This window comes from Puma concolor, chromosome A2 (genome assembly GCF_028749965.1).
Source record: "Puma concolor isolate L17-30 chromosome A2, mPumCon1.1.hap2, whole genome shotgun sequence".
Lineage (NCBI taxonomy): Eukaryota > Metazoa > Chordata > Mammalia > Carnivora > Felidae > Puma > Puma concolor.
The window spans coordinates 64,320,991-64,342,407 of NC_141668.1; the positions used below are offsets into that span (position 1 = coordinate 64,320,991).

General features: G+C 39.0%; 1 protein-coding gene across 6 annotated transcripts; it reads right to left on the reverse strand.

Annotated features, from left to right (window-relative positions):
* Window positions 1-18,249: 18,249 nt before the first annotated feature.
* ARL4A (ARF like GTPase 4A) lies at window positions 18,250-20,566 on the reverse strand. Of its 6 annotated transcripts, none has more exons than XM_025929514.2 (2): window positions 20,427-20,566; window positions 18,250-19,260 (listed from the first exon to the last, which is right to left on the reverse strand). In XM_025929514.2, exon 2 carries the CDS (start codon window positions 19,169-19,171, stop codon window positions 18,569-18,571), a length of 603 nt encoding a protein of 200 aa, XP_025785299.1. In that variant the 5' UTR covers window positions 19,172-19,260; window positions 20,427-20,566; the 3' UTR covers window positions 18,250-18,568. The 6 variants fall into 6 exon arrangements, with proteins under 6 accessions (XP_025785299.1, XP_025785301.1, XP_086551321.1 ...); XM_025929516.2 differs by having other exon boundaries at window positions 18,250-19,257; window positions 20,427-20,565; XM_086695195.1 differs by having other exon boundaries at window positions 20,418-20,543.
* Between the last annotated feature and the right edge of the window lie 851 nt (window positions 20,567-21,417).

Sequence of the window (21,417 nt, forward strand, 5' to 3'; positions counted from 1 at the left end):
TATTACCTATTTCCTCAGACTCTGTATAATAAGGTTAGTGTTATCATTTGCTGAATATTATGCTTGATAAAATAATTGTGAAAATATTTTATCATATCATTCCTCTAACACAATCCAGAAGGGAAATCTCAGAAGAGTATCTTCCTATGACAGATCTGAAAACATTTTCAAAATTCTTATCTATTCACATGACATTTACCTTTTCTTTTTTTACCATAGTTATGAATAAAATCAAAAGGAATAGAAAGAAAGCTCTAAAAAAAATAAACAAGATGCAAGATGATTGTACTGGACTTAGTGACTTTCTGGTTTTATTTTATTTTATTTTTATTTATTTATTTTTTTTAACATTTATTTATTTTTGAGACAGAGAGAGACAGAGCATGAACGGGGGAGGGTCAGAGAGAGAGGGAGACACAGAATCTGAAACAGGCTCCAGGCTCTGAGCTGTCAGCACAGAGCCCGATGAGGGGCTCAAACCCAGGACCGTGAGATCATGACCTGAGCCAAAGTCGGAAGCTTAACCGACTGAGCCACCCAGGCGCCCCAGTGAATTTCTGGTTTTAAAACCATCCAAATCCAAAATAAGTAATGAAAGTTAATTGTACCTCCACCAAGACAGGATTCCAAGGTGAGGACTGTTAAGGTTTCTAGATACATAGAAATGAGTCACAAACTCAGACCTAGGGGCCCCTAAGATGCAAATAGTCTCTTGCCTGGCTACTCAAACATTTTGAGTGTATATGAATTACCTATGAACTGTGTGAACTTGTAAGTCATAATCAAAGTGTCATTGGGCTGTGTCCAAGACACAATCATAATGGGCCTGTCACACAGACTCCACCCTGGGTTTCAAGCAGCTTTCAACAGGCCTGAGATCCTTATCAAAATGTGACCCAGTATCCATGCTCCATATCAAATACAGACAGACACTTGCAGTTTTAATGCTAGTACTTAGTTTAAGGAATATATTTATGTTGTAAAATATGCATATATAATATCATTAATATGATATAATATAATATAATATAATATAATATAATATAATATAATATAATATAATAATATATAATAGAGTTGTCAGTTTCTGTAATGCAGGGCAAAAGGTAGCTTTAAATGTTTTTTTTTTTTTTTATTACATTACCATTGCCTTTTGTGTAATATCAAAGAATGTTGTTTTTTTTTTTTATTTTAATTTGATTTTGTTTGAAAACAGAGCATCTCAAGTTTTGAAGGTCAGTTCTGATAAGGGACAATGGCTTTCTGAGCTAGAACCTGAGACTCCGTTATTAGAACAGGGAGTTTATTTACCTCTAAGATGATTTAAGGCATGAAAAAAAAGAGGTCAAGATTCATTGATCTGGATTTACTTATTTTACTTGTACCATGTAAAATTGTACCAGTTTCTCTAAGTGCCTTACCTTTCTTCCTTGGAAGCCATGAAGGAATGAATAACTTTTAATTGGAAAGGGGTAAAACCAACCTACATTTCCACATTGTTGAAAGACTTAACAAGCATGTTTTAAAGACACCTTATATAATAAAGAACCCTTTAACTATAATAACAAAGACTGAAGTTATTTACCTATGTGGCCATTAACTATACATAATGGCAAAATTGATTTGCACAAAAATTCTAGAATATTGGTATGATGTGATAGTATACATTTTATAATAGTGGCTTTAAAATCGCTGAAAAGTATATAATATTCAAAAGAATTATGGTATTAAATATAATAAAATTCTGATCCATTGCAGTAAAAGCTATAACCAAAATCCGACAAAGTCTCCCAACTTCAGGACTGGGAGAAACAGGACACCAGACCTTTAAGGCACAGTTGTGTTTGCTATGGTTCAATAGCTATCCTAACTGACCACTCAGGGAGACTTCCTCTTTTCTAACCTTCTCTGGCCTTCTACAGAATGACTAGGGCAGAACAAAGAATGAAGAAAAATAATTCAGAAGGCCAATTAGAAATTAACCTTTTAGGGGCGCCTGGGTGGCGCAGTCGGTTAAGCGTCCGACTTCAGCCAGGTCACGATCTCGCGGTCCGTGAGTTCGAGCCCCGCGTCGGGCTCTGGGCTGATGGCTCAGAGCCTGGACCCTGTTTCTGATTCTGTGTCTCCCTCTCTCTGCCCCTCCCCCATTCATGCTCTGTCTCTCTCTGTCCCAAAAAATAAATAAACGTTAAAAAATAAATAAATAAATAAATAAATAAATAAATAAAAAGAAATTAACCTTTTAGCCTATCAATCCCTATTCTCAATGGACAAGAAAAGCGTTCAGCTGCTTCTCTCAAAATCTAATGGTCTCTTCTACATGCTCCTGGAACTCTTTGTATTCCTCTACTAGAACCCTTATCAGACTACCATAGGGATTGTTAACATGTCTGCTTTCTCTATCAAATTCTGTGTTCTCTGGAGACTCTGTCTCATTCATCTTTGTATGGCTAACATCATTTACCATTAAATGCTGTGAATGAATATATGAAGACAAAATAATAGAATATACATTCAAAATCTAAAAAAAATAATAAAATTAATTCCTAGAATTTTATTTCTGTAATACCTATAACATAAAACATCTGCAAAAAATCTATTTTTAAATTTCAATTTAGATTTTATTTTATTTTTTTATTTTTGAGACAGAGACAGAGCATGAGCAGGGGAGGGGCAGAGAGAGAGGGAAACACAGACCTGAAACAGGCTCCAGGCTCTGAGCTGTCAGCACAGAGCCCAACACAGGGCTCAAACTCACAGACCGTGAGATCATGACCTGAGCCGAAGTCAGACACTTAACTGACTGAGGCACCCAGGTGCCCCTCAGTTTAGATTTGAAATGTTACTCCCTGCCTCTCTTCTTTCCTCCTTCCTTTCTTCCCTCCCTACCTCCCTCTATCCTTCTCTTTGTCCCTGTTCTACTGTTCAGTGAAAAAGCCATTAGGCAGAACCAAGAGGGCAGGAAGGCAGCTTAGCAAGGTTGGCTACATATAGGTGAATTGAGAAAATAATATATACTGAAATAATGGAAGCCATGTTTCTTACTGTCAGAGGAAGAAGGTACAAATATGGAAAGAGAGAAAGCTACAGATGGCCCCCAACTTACAGTGGTTTAATTGATTATGGTTTTTCAGCTTTGTGATGGCGTAAAAGCAATATCCATTCAGTAGAAACCACACTTTAGATTGGGAATTTGGATCTTCTCCCAGGCCAGTGATATGCCATACAATCCCTTCTCATGATGCCAGACAGCCCTGTGATTATGAAGGTGAACAACTAATATACTTACAAACACTGTGTACCAGACAACCATTCTGCTTGTCACTTTTAGTACAGTAGTCAGCAACTTCCATGAGATATTCAACACTTAGTTATAAAATTGACTTTGTGTTAGATGATTTTGCCCAACTGCAGGCTAATTGTAAGTGTTGTGAGCACAATAAGGTAGGCTAGGCTAAGCTATGATGTTCAAGAGGTTATGTATATTCATGGCATTTTTGACTGATGATATTTTCAACTTTAGGTGGGTTTATCAGTAAGTAACCCCATTGTAAGCCAGGGAAATTCCTATAATGAGTTCTGTGGTGTTAGGAAATAATGAATTGGAAATATGGTTTGTATTAATAAATAAATATGTGTCTATACATATACATATACACATACACACACACACACACACACACACATATAAAGAGAGAGCTGGAGAGAGAAACAGAGGTATATGTATGTATATGTATAAATTTCCTTTTTCCACTAGAGGAGCCTAGAAGCAGGAGTATCTATCTATCCCAGCAATGGGCATACCTTGCAGTCATCTTGATCTTAGCTTCTAGGGCTAGTTTAGTACCCTTCTACTAAAAGAAACAGAGCTTCTTAGTGAAATGGCTGATCCCGGGGCTGGTATAAAGAAAGAACAAGATGAGCTTGGATCATCTGACTGTACCAGAAAGTAAGAATGATGGCTACATGTCAAAAGGACACAAAAGCCAGACTGAAGGGTCTACTAGTCAAATCTGGGATAATTTGAACATCAAAATAAATAATGACAGTACCTAACTATAGCTCATGGAATAAAAAAAAAGAATTCATGAGTCCTCAAATGATAGATACAAACAAATGGGGAGAAAAGAAAGGAATTTCCTTTCTGTAGAAGGAATGAATAAATTAGAAATCAACATTTCTCAACCAATATAGAAATAATCAGGCAAGAAATAGCAATAGCTATCATTATTATTATTATTAGGTATTATTTAGCAAGGATACTAAAACTAACCAGCGAAAGTGGGCCAAGGAACAAGATTTTACAGTGTCAAAATTTCTCCCTACCAGATAATTACTAATTCCAAAATGTAAAAAAAATCATACCTTTTATAGTAAAGAGACCTCAGAGATATGACCTTATTCAAGTGATCAAAGTCAAGGTCATCAGTAATGAAAAAAATTAACACCATGTGCAATATGATTAGGTGCAAGGAAAAGAGCTAAGTACCAGTTCTGTGAGATTTTGTTCAAAAAAATGCATGACCTGGATATAATTATGAGGAAACATTGGATAAACCCTAATTGAGGGACAGCCTCCAAAAACTGGCCTATAATCTTCAAAATGATATGGCCAAGAAAGTCAAGGAAAGGAGGAATTGTTCCAGAATAAATGAGACAACCAGGTATCACCATTGATCCTTGAGTGCATCTCGTGTCATAAAGGATGTTATTGAGACAATCAGCCAACCTTGGATGAAGTCCCTAGGCTAATTTTTTTTTTCTTTTCTTTTCTTTTCTTTTCTTTTCTTTTCTTTTCTTTTCTTTTCTTTTCTTTTCTTTTCTTTTCTTTTCTTTTCTTTTCTTTCCTTCCTTCCTTCCTTCCTTCCTTCCTTCCTTCCTTCCTTCCTTCCTTCTTTCTTTCTTTCTTTCTTTCTTTCTTTCTTTCTTTCATTTTTTTTTTCAGTTCAATTCTTACAAGTTTTCTCCAAGTTTAAAATTGTTCCAAAACTGAAAGTAAAACAAAACAGCAGAGCCTGTTGGCCCAGTAGGTTAAGCGGCCAACTCTTGGTTTCCACTCAGGTCATGATCTCAAGGTTTAGTGAGTTTGAGCCCCACGTTGGGCTCCAAGCTGACAGGGCAGAGCCTGCTTGGGATTCTCTGTCTCCCTCTATCTCTGCCCCTCTCCCACTCCCTCTCTTTCCCTCTCAAAATAAACAAAGTGGGAAAAAAAGTAAAACAAAACAAAAAACATTTAAAAGGCTCTTCCTTAACAATGACTCCAGGGATTATGCTAAAAGCTAAATTCATAGAAGAAATATCTGATACGTTTTTATAACCAAGTTTAAATATTGAACACATAGCAAGTGGTGACTAACCAGTGCCTCACCCGTAAATTACTGGTATTGTTATTATTAGTACTTAACATTCATTTAGCACCCACGTTGCTGTACATAATATGGCAAAAGTAATGGTTCCCTCAAGGAGCTGTTCTAAAAAATAAAAATGTACATATACATAGACACATACCCAAATACAATGCTTATAAAGGGATGGAGATACATGGGTCAGCTCTCATAAGGACAAAACTAGATTCAGGCCATTCCTCTCCCTTTTTTTTTTTTTTTTTTTTTTTTTTTTTAGGTTAAAGGCGGTACGAATCCAGGTGTTCACTCATTACCAGATTACTGTTCTGTAGTTTGAAAGGAATGACAATGACATCCTGTTTGTGGTCATGGCCAATTTAGCATTACACTACACCTGTGAAACCTGAGGCCATCAACATTTCGGCAAGGCTGTATAATTAAAGTGGTAACATGTATTACTTAGAAATATTAGTGACTTGCTGGATACACCAGAAGCCCTCTGTCCACCAGACTTTCAATTACAAATGGGGTCAGAGAAACTCAATTAAGGCAGAACCTGGAGGAACCTGTGGTTGGCTCCTTGTTGGTCCTCCTTTGGAGTCAGACCTCCCTGAACATTCCTCTCTGCAGCCAGGAAGCAGAATTTTATTGCTGCCTCTTGAAAAATCTCTTTAGTTATGTCCTGTTTATTTGTGTCAGAATCTACCCTTCCCTCTTGTAACACTGAGTTTTAAATGAACATTTGCATATTAGTATACAGACCACAGATTGCCACATGCAGAACTGGTACAGATATAAACAATATCATATTGGAGAGTCATAGCTCATTCAAACTGCTGAAGAATCTCTGGAAACTACATCAATTGACAGAATGTCATGGATTGTGAAGATCTTCCATACAAACCCAATTATGTCTGGGCCACTTCAGAGAAAATTTTATTGGTAAAAATAATAATAATAAATAAATTCCCACTAAGGGTGGGACAAGATTCTTAACACTTAACATTTCATGGTTATTTTAATACTTACAACAACTCTAAAAGAGTATATTATTATTCATCTGATTTTATAGTTGATAATATTGTGCCGACGAGGTGAAGTAACCTATCCAAAGTTACATAGTTGATAAATGGTAAAACCAACATTTGGACCCAGTCAGTTTGGTTCCAGAAGCTAAGCTCTTCACAACCATGTCATACCTTCTCTCAGAGAGCTTTACAACTCATCACTGCCATTTCACTCTAACTTCTTCTGTTCTATTGGGTCTGAAATTCTAATATTTCAAATTCAGGGGTTTAAAAATAGTCACTCCAGGATATATAGGAATCCAGTTATTGTTCAAAATATGTGAGCTAGACACACATGATATCAAGAATCTAGGATGTATTTGAGATGGAGTTGAAACTTTAATCCAATAAGTATAAATGGCACATATTAGGGCATAGATTAATGAGTAGAATGTTATTAGCAATTTCATTTTAAGAAAAAATGACAAAAGCACTGCCTCCCTACACCCCCCCCAATCTATGCCCAGGCTTATAGACATACATGTAGCCCAATATATGAGGAAATAAGTGATTTAAGCACTTGATATATCTAAAAATACCTCAAAAATAAGAATACCAAAGTACCTAGGAAATACCAAATTAAAGATAGAAACTGTAGGGGCGCCTGGGTGGCGCAGTCGGTTAAGCGTCCGACTTCAGCCAGGTCACGATCTCGCGGTCCGTGAGTTCGAGCCCCGCGTCAGGCTCTGGGCTGATGGCTCAGAGCCTGAAGCCTGTTTCCGATTCTGTGTCTCCCTCTCTCTCTGCCCCTTCCCCGTTCAAGCTCTGTCTCTCTCTGTCCCAAAAATAAATAAACGTTGAAAAAAAAAAAAAATTAAAAAAAAAAAAAAAAAGATAGAAACTGTAGTCCAGGAAACAAATTTCTCTGATCCTTTAAAAAAAAAAAAAATATATATATATATATGTATATATGTGTGTGTGTGTGTGTGTGTGTGTATATATATATATATATATATATATATATATATATACATACGATTAGATAATAAAAATTGCCAAGTACTATTTTCTTTTTTACACATTCATTTATTTATTCTAAAGGCAGGGCGGGGGGAGAGGGGTAGAGAGACGGACAGAGAAAGAATCCCAGCAGGGTCTGCACTGTCAGCTCGGAGCCCGAGGTGGGGCTCAACTTAGGGCTTCAACTCATGAACATGTGAGATCATGACCTGAGCTGAAACTAAGAGTTGGACGCTTAATCGACTGGGCCCTAGCAAGGCACTAAATTTAATATCTTCATGCTTTCTAAAATTCTCATGCATCTGTGTATATATATGTGTGTGTTATGTGTGTGTATGTGAAATAATATTAAATGTTTGTATATAAATAGAAAGGATTCTTATTCTAAAATATTATTAACAATTGTATAGGCCACTGTTAAATGTCTCGGAAAAAAAATCTCTGAACATCTTTGAAAAGAAGTTTCGGTCCAAGCAACTTTGATGTCAGTGAGCATGAACAGTGATAAGTGTTAACATTTTCTTATTGTTTAAATTTTAACTAAGTTTTTTCTGCAGCAGCAACAGAATACAAATGCTGCTACATTTGGAGTAAATACAGTCTGAGTAGAATACAACTCGGTTACAGAATAATAGCTCTACCTTCTGAAATTCAAGAACCCTGTGTTCAACCTGTAGCTCCATCTGAACAAGTTCTTTAACCACCTTAAGCCACTTTGCTCTTCTATAAAAGTGACTATTAAAACTACCTACTTAAGTAAAAGGATTCCGGAGCTATTTTTAGGTTCCAAATCTGGACATAAAAGAAACAGGATCTCAGGAAAAAGAATCTAACCTTGATATGCTTGCTGCATGGCCTTCAGGGACTGAGAGAGTAAGATAAAGCAATACTCAAGCCAGTAACTAGACTTTAGATCAGGATGATAACAGTAGAAATGGAGATAAAAGGCAACTTTAGAGACATTTTAAGGGAAGGGATGACAAAATAAATAATTTTAAATATCATCCTAACAATAGGAATCCGATTATGTCAAATCCTTGAAACTCTTTAATAAGTTCCTAGAGCTTTTAGAATATTTCTTTTAATTTCCTTCAGACCAAGCTACTACTTAATAGAAACTAGAAAAGCTAGACAATTGGTGTTTTTAAGTCTATCTGAAGGGAAAAGAGACCTGCAGAGACACTGGGGACTTAGGGGAAGGAGCCAAAAGAAAAAAGAAGCCCAGAGAGATGAACCCTTGCTTAGCTGCCAGCAACAAAAGTAAATTCTTTCTGGAGAATGACATGCTGTAGAGCCTCAAATATCACTAAAATTTTATTTACGATGTATGGTAGTCAGAAGATAAACAAAAATATAACAGGGCAAAATTTAATTAAAAAATGGAAGACAAACAAGACACACAGATAACCAGATGCTGGTGTTATGTGACAGGCACGAATTGAGGAAACTATAAATCCCAACCAAAAGAGACACAAATAAAACCACCCCTACACATATAGTCAAAGTGTAAAACCTGAACACCGAGAAAAATCTTATAAGGGGCCAGAGCATAAAAGACATACTACTCTCATGTAAGCACACACACACACAAATGATACTAACAGCTGACCTCCTGATAAGAAGACAACAAAATGACATACTTTCAAGTGTCGAAAACAACAACAAAACCCACTTAAAACTCTATGCACGGTAAAAGTACCCTTTAAAAATAAAAGCAAAGTAAGTATTTTCAGAAACCAAATATGGAAGGATTTGTTGTCACTGGATCATACTAGAGAAAATAGTAAAAGAGTTTCTTCAGGCAGAAGGAAAATTATCCCGGATTATACCTCAAGGGATTCAAGAAAAAGTAGAGAGCAAAAAGAATACGTAGGCAATAAATAAATAATTGTGTCTTAGAAGATCTCCAATGTGTATAAAATATACGACACTAATAGCCTCTTTACCACAAAGGAAGTAAATGCAGTTAAAAGTGCTCTATGTTTTTCATATTTGCCCAAAAAGTAGAAATGGCAAAAGTGCTAATTTATATTCAACCTCCCTAAATCAAGGATGTATGTGGTAATTATGACAACAAAAAAAGGTCAGTAGAAAACTTTATAAGTTAATAAAAAAAAAAGAATAATACTCAACAAATCAAAAAAGAAGAAAAAGACATTTTAGAAAAACAGAAATAGTCAAACAAATGAAAAATATTATGGCAGATTTAAACACAGATAACACTAATATGTATTTAAATATATAAAGACTGAATAAGGGGCACCTCGGTGGCTCAGCTGGTTAAATGTCCGACTTTGGCTCAGGTCATGATCTCACAGTTCCTGAGTTCGAGCCCAGCATCACACTCTGTGCTGACAGCTCAGAGCCCGGAGCCTGCTTCGGATTCTGTGTCTCCCTCTCCCTCTGTCCCTCCCCCACTAAAGCTCCGTGTCTCTCTGTCTCTCAAAAATAAATAAATGTTAAAGACAAAATAAAAGCAAACTAAATAGTCTCACTAAAACACAGTTGTCAAACTACATAAAAAGTCTTACCCCGATCTTTCAACTTCACGTCCTGCCATTTTCTCCTTTTCTCACTAGTTCTGACCCTTCTAGTCTACTCTCAGTTCTCAACTCAATTTAGTGATTGTCAGAGTCAAGGCCTTTGCATCGAAAGGCCCTCTGCCTGAAATGCTTTTCCCTCTAGTCTCTCCATAGCTCTTTGGATAGATCAGAAAAATCTTCCCAAACGACTCTATCAACAGTCAGCCCCTCCTGTTGTTGTCCTTCCTCTGCCCTTTAAGTGGTGAGTATGTGCACGTGCCATGTAGCATTTTAAGCGTGAAGGATACAACAATGGATAAATTCCTTACCCTGCTGGAGCTTACTTTCTAGTGCAGAAGATAGAAACAGTACCCATCTCTGGTTTTGCTCACTGCTGTATCCCAAACGCCTGGCAGCACGAGGCAGTCATTCAAATACTTCTTGAGTGAATGTTTGATGTATGTGCCAGAATCATACCAGATGACTTACAAGTCTTTCACAATATAACCCTGTAAGAGAGGGAGTATCACCATTTTAAGGTGAGAAGGCTGCAACTCAGGGAAATTAAGTAACTTGCATTCAGTCACATAGCCAATATAGGTCAAGATCGTGGTTTTAACTCTCTGTAAAATTGAAAACAAGCACCAGAGTTTAGCATGGGGTATTGTTGACAGACTGATCCAGCAAGAGGAATGAACCATCTTTGTCCACCAAACTGAAGGACTGAAAGTGTTTGTTTATTTTATTAATCAAATGTGTCAGGGGTTTAGTCTAGGTCGTATGGCAACACCCATTTTATTTAGGTGTTGCAACTATAATACATCTGTGATTTTTCTTTATGAGACCTGGTAGTCCCAAAATAATTGGCCATGATCATGATCATTGAAGCCTGTGATATACAAAGTTCCCATGAGGATTACAGAAAAGCAACATTGCAGGCAAGTTAGTATTTTATCTCTAAGTCTCTAACTGGTCTGTAGTTTTTCTGAGATGAGCAGGACTACTTATCAATTTCCAGGATTCCTTCCTCCCCTTAGCATCAACTATACACACAGTCCATGGAAGGAAGAGCGTCTATTCCATATTGCCTTTCCGCTGGGCTTTCTCAGATTTCCCCTAAGCTATCCAATCTGTCTCTGAATCAAAGTTCTCAGTTTGGTTATTTTGACATCAATGTCAAACCAACAGAAAATCACACCTCATGGGGAAAAAAAAAAGGATCTAAGACAGCCAGGTAAACGTTCAACCAGCCAGTTCTATTTATGATCTCTTTATCTGCCACTAAATGTACCATCCCTCTATCATCCCCAACAAAGCAATGGTTTCTAAATCTAGCCAATGCAGGTGTGTTAAAAAGCTAGCAAGAGTTTGAAAATAAGTTACTGGCTCCATCCTCTAGATACTTGATTCAAAATGTCCCAGGTACAGTCTAGGGAGTTTTAAAAGCTCCTTAAGCCATTCTGTGGTATAGCCAGTTTGGCAAAACATTGTTCCAGGGAACTCCATTTTGCTACTGACCCATTTCAGGGTATCTATAGATAGGGAGATAATGGATTAAGGGGGACAAGTATTTCTCATTTTAATATTTAAAAAATACATTCACCCACTGGATGCCCATGGTTTCCAATCTTACCTGCTGTTTAGTTATTCCATTTCTGCATTAAAAAGGAAACATGACTATTCATATTCATGTTCACATTACATACAGCAGCGATAGAAAGACAAGATTAAGTCCTTTTTCAACCAGACTGTTCCATAGCAGATGTCTTCCAGTGCAAAAAAAACTTTTCAAAATTTTAAAGTCATTGGGGAAATCTAAACATTGAACGGATATTTTATTATTTTGAAAAAGTATTTTTTTTTACATGTGATGATATTGAGATTATTTTTAAGAAGAGTGCCTATCCTGGGTGTTATATGTGAGTGATGAATCACTAAATTCTACTCCTGAACCAGTACTGCACTATATATTAACAAGAACTTAAATAAAAACTTGAAATTAAAAAAAAACAAAACAAAACAGTGCTTATCTTTTAGAGACATAAACTATTTATAAATAAAATGTTATTTTTAGGACTTCAAAATAGTACAGGGGAGAGAGGAGAAGGTCACAGAGAAGGAGGTGGATGGAATACAGAGTAAACGAGATTGGCCAAAAATTGATAATTACTGAAACTAGATGAGAGATACTTGGGTGTTCATTATGCTATTCTACTTTTATGTAAGTTTGAGATTTGTCATAATAAAAGGTTAAGATTTTTATTTAAAACTAGAGCATCATTGGGGCACCTGGGTGGCTCAGTCGGTTAAGCATCCGACTTCGGCTCAGGTCATGATCTCACAGTTCGTGGGTTCAAGCCCCGGATCGGGCTCTGTGGTGACAGCTCAGAGCCTGGAGCCTGCTTCGGATTCTGGGCCTCCCTCTCTCTCTGTTCCTCCCCCACTCATGCTGTCTCTCTCTCTCCTTCAAAAATAAATAAAAACATTAAAATAAATAAATAAACACTAAAAAAATTTAAAAAAATAAAACTAGAGCATCATTGAAATGAATCAACCTCACAGTCTCTCTTCAACCACCCATTATTATTATTATTATTATTATTATTAATTAATGTTTATTTATATTTGAGAGAGAGAGAGAGAGAGCACAAAGCAGGGGAGGGGCACAGGAGACAGAGTCTGACGCAGGATCAAGGCTGAACCCAGGAGCAGGAAGATCTTGACCTGAGCGGAAGTCTGACGCTTAACCGACTGAACCACACAGGGACCCCTAAATTTCTTTTTAATGTTTATTTATTTTTGAGAGAAAGAGACACAATGGAATAGGGGTAGGGGCAGAGAGAAGGAGACATAGAATCTGAAGCAGGCTCCAGGCTCTGAGCTGTCAGCACAGAGCCCAAGGCAGGGCTCTAACTCAGGAACTGTGAGATCATGACCTGAGCCAAAGTCGGACACTCAACCCGCTGAGCCACCCAGGCGCCACAACCACTCATTTTGAGGATGCTATACATCTTAGCACACAGTTCACAAAGCTCCTTTCCCTTATGTATATGTATAAAATAAAAGATATGTTTCTGCTGGCATGATTAAAGTTTATTCAACTAGGTTTTATTGGATGACTACTTTAAGTCAAACATCATGCTTCTGAAAAAGCATGGTTAAAAAAGGCCTAAATCTTATGGTATTGGAATTTATCTTTTTTAAAAATTTTTTTTTTAACGTTTATTTATTTTTTTGGGACAGAGACAGACAGAGCATGAACGGGGGAGGAGCAGAGAGAGAGGGAGACACAGAATCGGAAACAGGCTCCAGGCTCTGAGTCATCAGCCCAGAGCCTGACGCGGGGCTCGAACTCAGGGACCGCGAGATCGTGACCTGGCTGAAGTCGGACGCTTAACCGACTGCGCCACCCAGGCGCCCCTGGAATTTATCTTAATTCAACTTTTTTAGCATGATAAATGCCTGGGTTTTCTGTTAACTCAATGGTTAACTTTAGTGAAGCTCAGAATCACCTGCTGGGCTTATGAGAGCACAGACTGCTGGGCCCAAACCCAAACTTTTACTGGAATAGAGCCTAAGAATTTGCATTTCTAACAAGTTTCTTGGTAATGCTAATACTTCTGTTCCAGGAACCATACTTTGAGAACCCATACCAGTTTCACTCATTTAGAAGACATAAATACAAGCACACACACACACACACACACACACACACACACACAAAGATGCATTACCTGAGTTAGTCTTCAAACAGGAAGGAAAGGGGTGGGTACAATGGTCCAGATAATACTTCTATTTTGGCACTGCTTTAATTTCTTCCTTATTACAGACTCACAGAAGAGAGGGCCAAAAAAAAGTATAGGTTTATTTTGGCTAATAATCCAGGATTTTCTACTCAATTTCTTTATAACCCAACGCCTAATATGGGTAATCTCAACTTCAACAAAACATAAGCAGAACACATAAAAACATGACCCCAAACTGAAATTAGAAAATAACACAGCACGCACATCTGTCCGTCATCATCCACCAGACATGCCCACAAATATTAAGTTTCCATGCAAGGTTCAGCATACAAATCCCTACTTATCACCAGATAAAATTTACAAATTAATAACGATCTTGAGATATTTTGAACCACAAGGTACACAGTTCCAGATTTTTGATTTCTGTGGTGTTCTATTTTGATTTATGTCTATCCCAAAAAATAACCATGATTTTAATTTTGTTTCTTAATGGGGAAGGTGAGATTATATTAGCTAAGTTGAGTGGTGCTTTAGAAATTTAAGGAAATGATGTGGATTTCAAGAGAATTCACTATGTTTAGTCTTACCCAGGCTCCACTAACCTCCCATTCTGTGCCATACTGCAGGAGTGCTAAGAAAAACAAATTAGGAGCTTTCTGTGTCACATTCCTCTCCAGAATAGGTTTTAAGTACATTTGTCAGAAAATATCCTGGCTATTAACAGGTATCCATTCAATGTTTACCATGTGTCAGGTATTCATTCGTTGTTTATTTAATCCTTTTAGTCAATTAAACCCAAATAGTAGGTATAGGCTCATTTTACCAGTGAAGAAACTAAGGCTGAGGGCGAATAAATTGTCCAAAATGAAACTAGTAAATCGTGTATCTAAGAATCAAATCTGAATTTCTACAATCATTATCAACTGCCTCTCAACACCTAGTGATCCATATTGCTTAACAATAATAGCTACCATTTATTGAGTTCTTATGAAATAAAGAGCTAAATAGCTGACATTATTTCACTCAATTCTCTCAAAATTCTCTGTGACAGTCTTTATTTTACCAGGAGGGTACTCACATCATGAGAAGTTTCAAAGAACTTGCCAAAAGGTTACAAGTATATAGTGGGAGAGCTGGGATTTGAACCCTCACCTGACTCTGAAGCTCCACTAGCCTCCCGTGTAGTTATTCCTACAGTTCTATCTTGTGTACATACTTCAGCTGTGGTTCAGACTATTATATCACATATTTTAATACTAATTTTATGATTATTAGTTTTAGCATGCTACATTCGTTCATATTAAGCTTTAAATTACCCATCTTCGGGGTGCCTGGGTGGCTCGGTCGGTTGAGGGACCGACTTCGGCTCAGGTCATGATCTCATGGTTTGTGAGTTCAAGCCCCGCATCAGTCTCTGAGCTGAAGGCTCAGAGCCTGGAGCCTGCTTCTGATTCTGTGTCTCCCTCTCTCTCTGCCCCTCCCCCACTCGTGCTCTGTCTGTCTCAGAAATAAACATTAAAAAAAATTAAAAAAAAAATACCCATCTTCCACGAAATTTGTAATGAAATTTCGCCTCTAAATTAGGATGCCCTCACTTTGCTTTTGGCTGGTTCTTCGAAACGAAGTGTACACTTAATATTCTAAATCTTTTATCATGGTGAAATATATATAATATTTACTATTTTTAACAATTTTCGGACGCGTAACTCAGTGGCATTAAGTACATTCACAATGTTACACAAGCATTACCACTATCCATTTAAGAATCTTCTGCTAAACTGAAACCTTAAATGTAAAATTCCAACTTCAGACGATGCTATATTCAAAGTTCCAAGTTGTATTAACTAAATGCTGAGTGTTACATCACCAAAAGTTAAAAAAAAAAAAAACATTTTTTGTGTCTTTTGCTATCACTTAAGAAACCATTGTGTTTATATTACTGATGAAATTGTTGTATTAAATAGAACCCCCGGAAAACACTCTACCTAAGACCTCCCTCCAGGTCAATATGAATAATTAATCAAACACCGTTTAAGTGTCAAATGGCTTGTACAAACAAAAACATTCTATATCTTTCCCTCTGCTCAGAAACCATCAAGCTTCTACATGCTAGTCATTTTCTCTACATACATTTATTTTTACCAGTAGCTTCACTTTTCAACTTCCAAGGCTTCATTCATTTTTCCATGACTCTTTTTTTTAACGTTTATTTATTTTTGGGACACAGAGAGACAGAGCATGAACGGGGGAGGGGCAGAGAGAGAGGGAGACACAGAATCGGAAACAGGCTCCAGGCTCCGAGCCATCAGCCCAGAGCCTGACGCGGGGCTCAAACTCACGGACCGCGAGATCGTGACCTGACTGAAGTCGGACGCTTAACCGACTGCGCCACCCAGGCGCCCCCATCTTTCCATGACTCTTAGTAAACCTATGGTGGCTACATAAACTACACGCTTTTTTTTTTTCCCCCTAAATGCTTATAATCCATTTAGGAATTACCCTAAACTTTTTTATATTTAACTTTCTTTGATAGTAATTTGCATTTAGAATCATCCAGTCCTTAAGGTTTGGTATTAAACCAAGTAACCTTAAATATAAGAAAATATTTTAGAAATACACTTGAGAAAAGTTGTACCTTAATAAAAAACTGGGTATAAGAGCATTGTCTAAACTCTTTGGGTGTATTGTGGGAAGATTCCTACCATCCCATCATCCTATGGTATTAATAGCTAGAAAAGGTGCTGGGGAACTTCAACTTAGCAAAATGGAAAACATTACAACCAGTTTTGGAGTTGAAAATGTATTTCATAAATAAAAGCTAGTATAGTATTGTCGCTATTTTGTTGTTCAGTTGTGCACTAAATATGAAATGCTTAGATAACATGAATTTGCTTATCAAATTCTTAGGCTACAAAATAAGGGTCAGCACGCTTAAACTTTCAAGTGATCGTTAAAACAGTACAATTTTATACAGCAAGTATATACAAAGTACCGGAAGGCTAAAAATCTAAATCCATTCCCTGTTTTTGCTTTGTTTTGTTTTTTTTCAGCAAGCTTTATTAATCCATCACGGATCTAGTGATGTTTAGAGTGTATCATGATTTAATTCAGAGAAAGGAAAAAAAAAAGTTCTCCCAGACAACAGTCTTTGGTGCCTCTGCCACACTTCAGGGAAATAAAACTACTTTAGGACTCTGTAACTCAGCTGTCAGGGTTGTTTTTACACACCTCATTAAAAGCTTCAGCAAAAGGAAATACATTAAAACTCAAACACTGTTCTCCTAGTGCCTCCAGTACTTTATTCGTAGTTATTATCCACGTTTTTATAAATATAAACATTCTAAGTGAATGTCACTAGTGCAGGTACATTTAACAACGAGAGCTCCACAGGAAGCTACTTTATTTCGTGTGTAACAAGGATCGAGGTTCCGAAAACCTAACTGTACCACTAAAAACAAAACCAACCCCCAAAACAGAAAACCGAATCCAAATAAAAGCCTGTTAGCAAAGTGCAGTCCTTTTGGTTATCTTCAGAACAAACAGCTGTTGGCTTTACACGTAGAAATTATGTAGATTTGCTAATATACGATCACTGGAAATAAGTCCTTGCTTGTAGGTAAGAATCAGGTAGAGGGTTTTCCTCCTTTTAATTTAGAGGGTTTTTTGGATTCCAGTGTAAACAGCACCAGCGAATTTTCATAAAACATAGCTTTGCTACTTTCTCCTTCATTTTCTAATTTTTATCAGCAGTACTGTTTCATTTCTTCCTACCTTATAGTCAGGACTTGACTGCCCACATAACGCTGCTTGGATTGTAAACAAAAAAATTAAAGCTCAGAGCATTTATAGGATACCTCTTACATTTTCACTCCACAGTGCATCAGGTGTTGTTGATAAAGCTTTTGCTCCTCTCAAAAGTCTACAAAAATATATGAAACATCTTTCAGCCAGCGTCAAGAAAACAAATATTTTACAACTGGAATACTTTAGAGACCATGTACTGTAATTACATCCTCTTGACTGAATTCGTCAATTGCTTTCTTCATAAATCCATACATATACCAAGCGTGTGCATTTATGATTAGTCTACATGCCCTAATTGACGATATAAAAAAATTAAGTAACTTATTTTAGGTTCAAGTGAAAGTGCTCCTGACAATAAACTATTTCTACAACAGCCCTAAATCCCCCAAAGGGTGTTTTAAACCTGACCATGGAGAAAGATGCATAGCTACTTCTAAAAAGTAAACAACTACACACCAAAACATGCATTGTCAGGAAAACTAATTCATGCACTTGAATATGCCAATACCTTATTTTTATTATTTTAAGTTAGACCAATTTAAAACATTGCCCAGAATTAAGATAGAGCATTACATCATTTGATTCCAGAAAATGTCAAAATGCATTTGGCCAAAACTTAAAAAAACAAACACTTCCTCCTTATCCCTTACTGGTTGGACCAATGTGATCAATACAACTGTATATATATTAATCTACCTTAACATTTCCATTCATTAGCATTTCATCTTAACATACAGAGCCTTCTATTGTAATTTCCTCGTAAAGGCTTCCCCCCAAAAGATGCAAATACAAAACACTAGGCAGATACTCTTCAAAGTTTTATTTCACTAACTTCAGGTCAAATTTCCACAAGTGTTTTCTGGTCAATTTGCTATCCATGCTTGGCTTCCCAGAATGGTAGTACCAAAAGATTTGTGGGGTAGGGAGAAGAGACCATTTTAAGAAGCACTGCATTTACGCATCTTCCACAAGGCAAAAGAGTTGGGCATCTGATTGTTCAACAAAACAAAGCTTTATCAGCATCCAGGAGGGCAGGCAGGCAAACCAGGCTGTAGACACTCTTCCATTTGTCAAAATCAGACTGGAGAAAACCTACTCCACACAGATCGAAAAGGTATTACCATTCATCTCTTCTTTTTCTGTTGCCGCAACATTTTTCTTCTTTTAATTATCATATCATGTAGTTTCTCAAGTCCTTCCTTCAGTCCATCTCCTATGATTGCACAGGTGGGCTGCAAATGCCAGGGAGTGGAAGAGCTCAGTTCACCCATTGCTAACAATTTCTCAATTTCTGAGAGAGACAATGAGTTCCTCAGGTCTTGCTTGTTAGCAACTATAAGTACAGGGACTCCCTGATTTTCTGATATCCTGGTTATTTTATGAAGTTCAGTTTTGGCTTCTTCCATTCTTTCAACATCAACAGAGTCCACAACAAACACAATGCCATCTGTGCATCTGGTATATGACTTCCACAGTGGCCTTAATTTCTCCTGGCCACCTACATCCCAGAAGTGAAAAGTGACTGTTTTAGAATTTCCCAAGGTTACCTTAATTTTTTCAGTGTTAAATCCTTTGGTAGGTACAGTATTTACAAACTCATTGAACTGCAGCCTGTATAATACAGTTGTCTTTCCAGCACAGTCCAAACCCAAAATAACAATGTGAAAGGACTGAAATGAAGGCAGGCTGGACAGGATAGAAGTCTGGTCTGACAGTCCATTCCCCATTTCCAGGTGCAAATTAGTGTTCCAAATTGAAATGCTTTCTTCTTACTGCTTCAGAATTTCTCTTCCTAGGGGATCCAGCTACAAGACTGCTGAGGGGAAAAATGAATAAGTTATTCTTTGAAATACCGTACTACAACTGTTTTTCTCTCTCCCTTCTTCTTATATTAAGACGAGGAACTTGAAAATAAAACTTGTTCGAGTAAATAAGCCAAATAAACGCACGCAAACCAAGGCAAAAGACAGAATAATCCTTGTGATTCAAATTCTTTCACAGTCATGAAAATTGCAGTAACACGTACTTCTCTACGTCCCTGGGTTCCAAATCTCAAAGACCTCATTCTGAAGATAACCTAATCACCAGTATCTGGTTCGACTTACAATAACCACAGAAGTGCCTTTTTTGGCAGAAAACGCGTAACACGTAATCCTATTTTAGGGATCTAATTCCACGTGCTTAACAGCATACCCAGGGTCACTATTATCCCCCCTTCACGAACCCCCCCCCCCGCCCCCCCGGCAAACAGCACAGTGCTCTCACCTCCGGAACTGGAGTCTGGATCCAAATAGGAAAGCATTTGTTAGACGTTTTACACGCACGGGGTTGGAGAGAAAAGCACCCCACGACCGCTCAGCTTCGCTCTCCACGCAGCTCTGGCAGTTGCTGCACTAGAAACCGTAGCTTCGGACTCTGACCACGCCCACCCCTCACTGCCCACCCACGAGCCCAAATCCCATTGGTCACCCGCGTCAGCGCGTCCAATACACACACGCCCCAGTGCCCTAATTGGTGAGAATTAACTGCCGCTCCAAGTGCGGCCGAGCTGGGCTCTCCCTCGGTCCACAGGCACCACCTGTTGCCCTTAAGTTAGAAAACAAGGCGCCCACGGAGGAAGCCGAGTGGCCCCTGCAGGTGACAAGGAGCCTCGACCGGCCGGTCAGGTCGCTGCCAGACACCTCGTTCCGCCCGCTCTGGCGCACCTGCAGCGCGGCCGGCGAACGCCGGCCGGGGCTCCCACATCCGGGACCCACGATCACCGCCGGCGCGTTAACCCTTCGTCCGCTGGCGAAAGGTGCTCGCCGAGGCCGTGCCAACCCCCAGGCGTGAATGATTCTACGTGCGGCTCCCGCACGGGCAGGGTCACTGTCCCGCCAGCACGATCCCTATACCTCGCCCCTCCGCACCCGGCAGCCTCCTCTCCCTCCGCAGGGCGTGGCCACACCAGCTGCCCGCCCCGCTGCGGCTCACCTGACTCACCGTCTTTCCTGGTCTGGACCCAGCGTCGCTCACAGCAGCTCGGGAGCGCGCTGCTACCTGTCGGAAGGCACCAGGGAGGCCCCGTTGGTGGCCGAGGGTGATACGCGGCTTCTAGGGGCGCCCGGCTGGCGCCGTGCGCCAGGCCTCCTAACGGTGCCCGGCCGATCCCTCAGCTCAGCAGCCGCGGCCCCGCCCCCCTTCAGCGCGCACCCGGGAGCTGGCCATTGGGGGGCGTGCGGGAGCCCGGTCTCCTAGCAACGGCAAAACAAGGTCACGTTCGAACTGGCCTAACCCGGACCCGCCACAGGCGAGGTCGGGCGGAGCTTCCGGCTTCAGCTTCCTGAGCAGTTGCTGTCTCCGACGCTTTCTCTAGCCGGCGGGTGGCTTGAGATAGTTCGCGGCGGGTCCCACCCTGCACCGCCTATCCTCCGGGCGCCGTACGGTGTCCTCTGGGCGGTGGCCGGTGACGTACCGTCAGAGATTTCAGAAGATCCCGGACGGGCGGGCCCCTTATATAACGGGATGACGTGGGCGTGCCTCAGTAGCTGGCCTGAACGTCTGGGGCAGAATGGTGTCTGAAACTCATCATCCTTTTGCAAAGCAAATAAATTCCCTCTCTCCCACACGACCCTAGCAACATCCCCGTGAGGTAGAAATATCCCGGTTTCACAAATGAGGAAATAAACTGAAACATTAAATAGGCGTTTCTATTAACCCAAGGAAAATTAGTGGAACTTAAAGTCTACTTACTAGTCATTAAATGCCTAATGCTTCCTGTTGAATAATTCTGACCCTAAATGGCAGTTGTGTGCTTGACTCATAAGTCAAGCCTGACTTAACAGGCAGTAAGGACAATTCTATGTCCTCAGGGATAGAATGGTGAAGAAATCAGACCTTGTCTCTGTCTCCTGGAATGTTGTTCTCATTGGGAGCAAAAGAGTAACCAAATTGCCACATGAAAAAATTTAATTAAAAATGTGATCAGTGATAA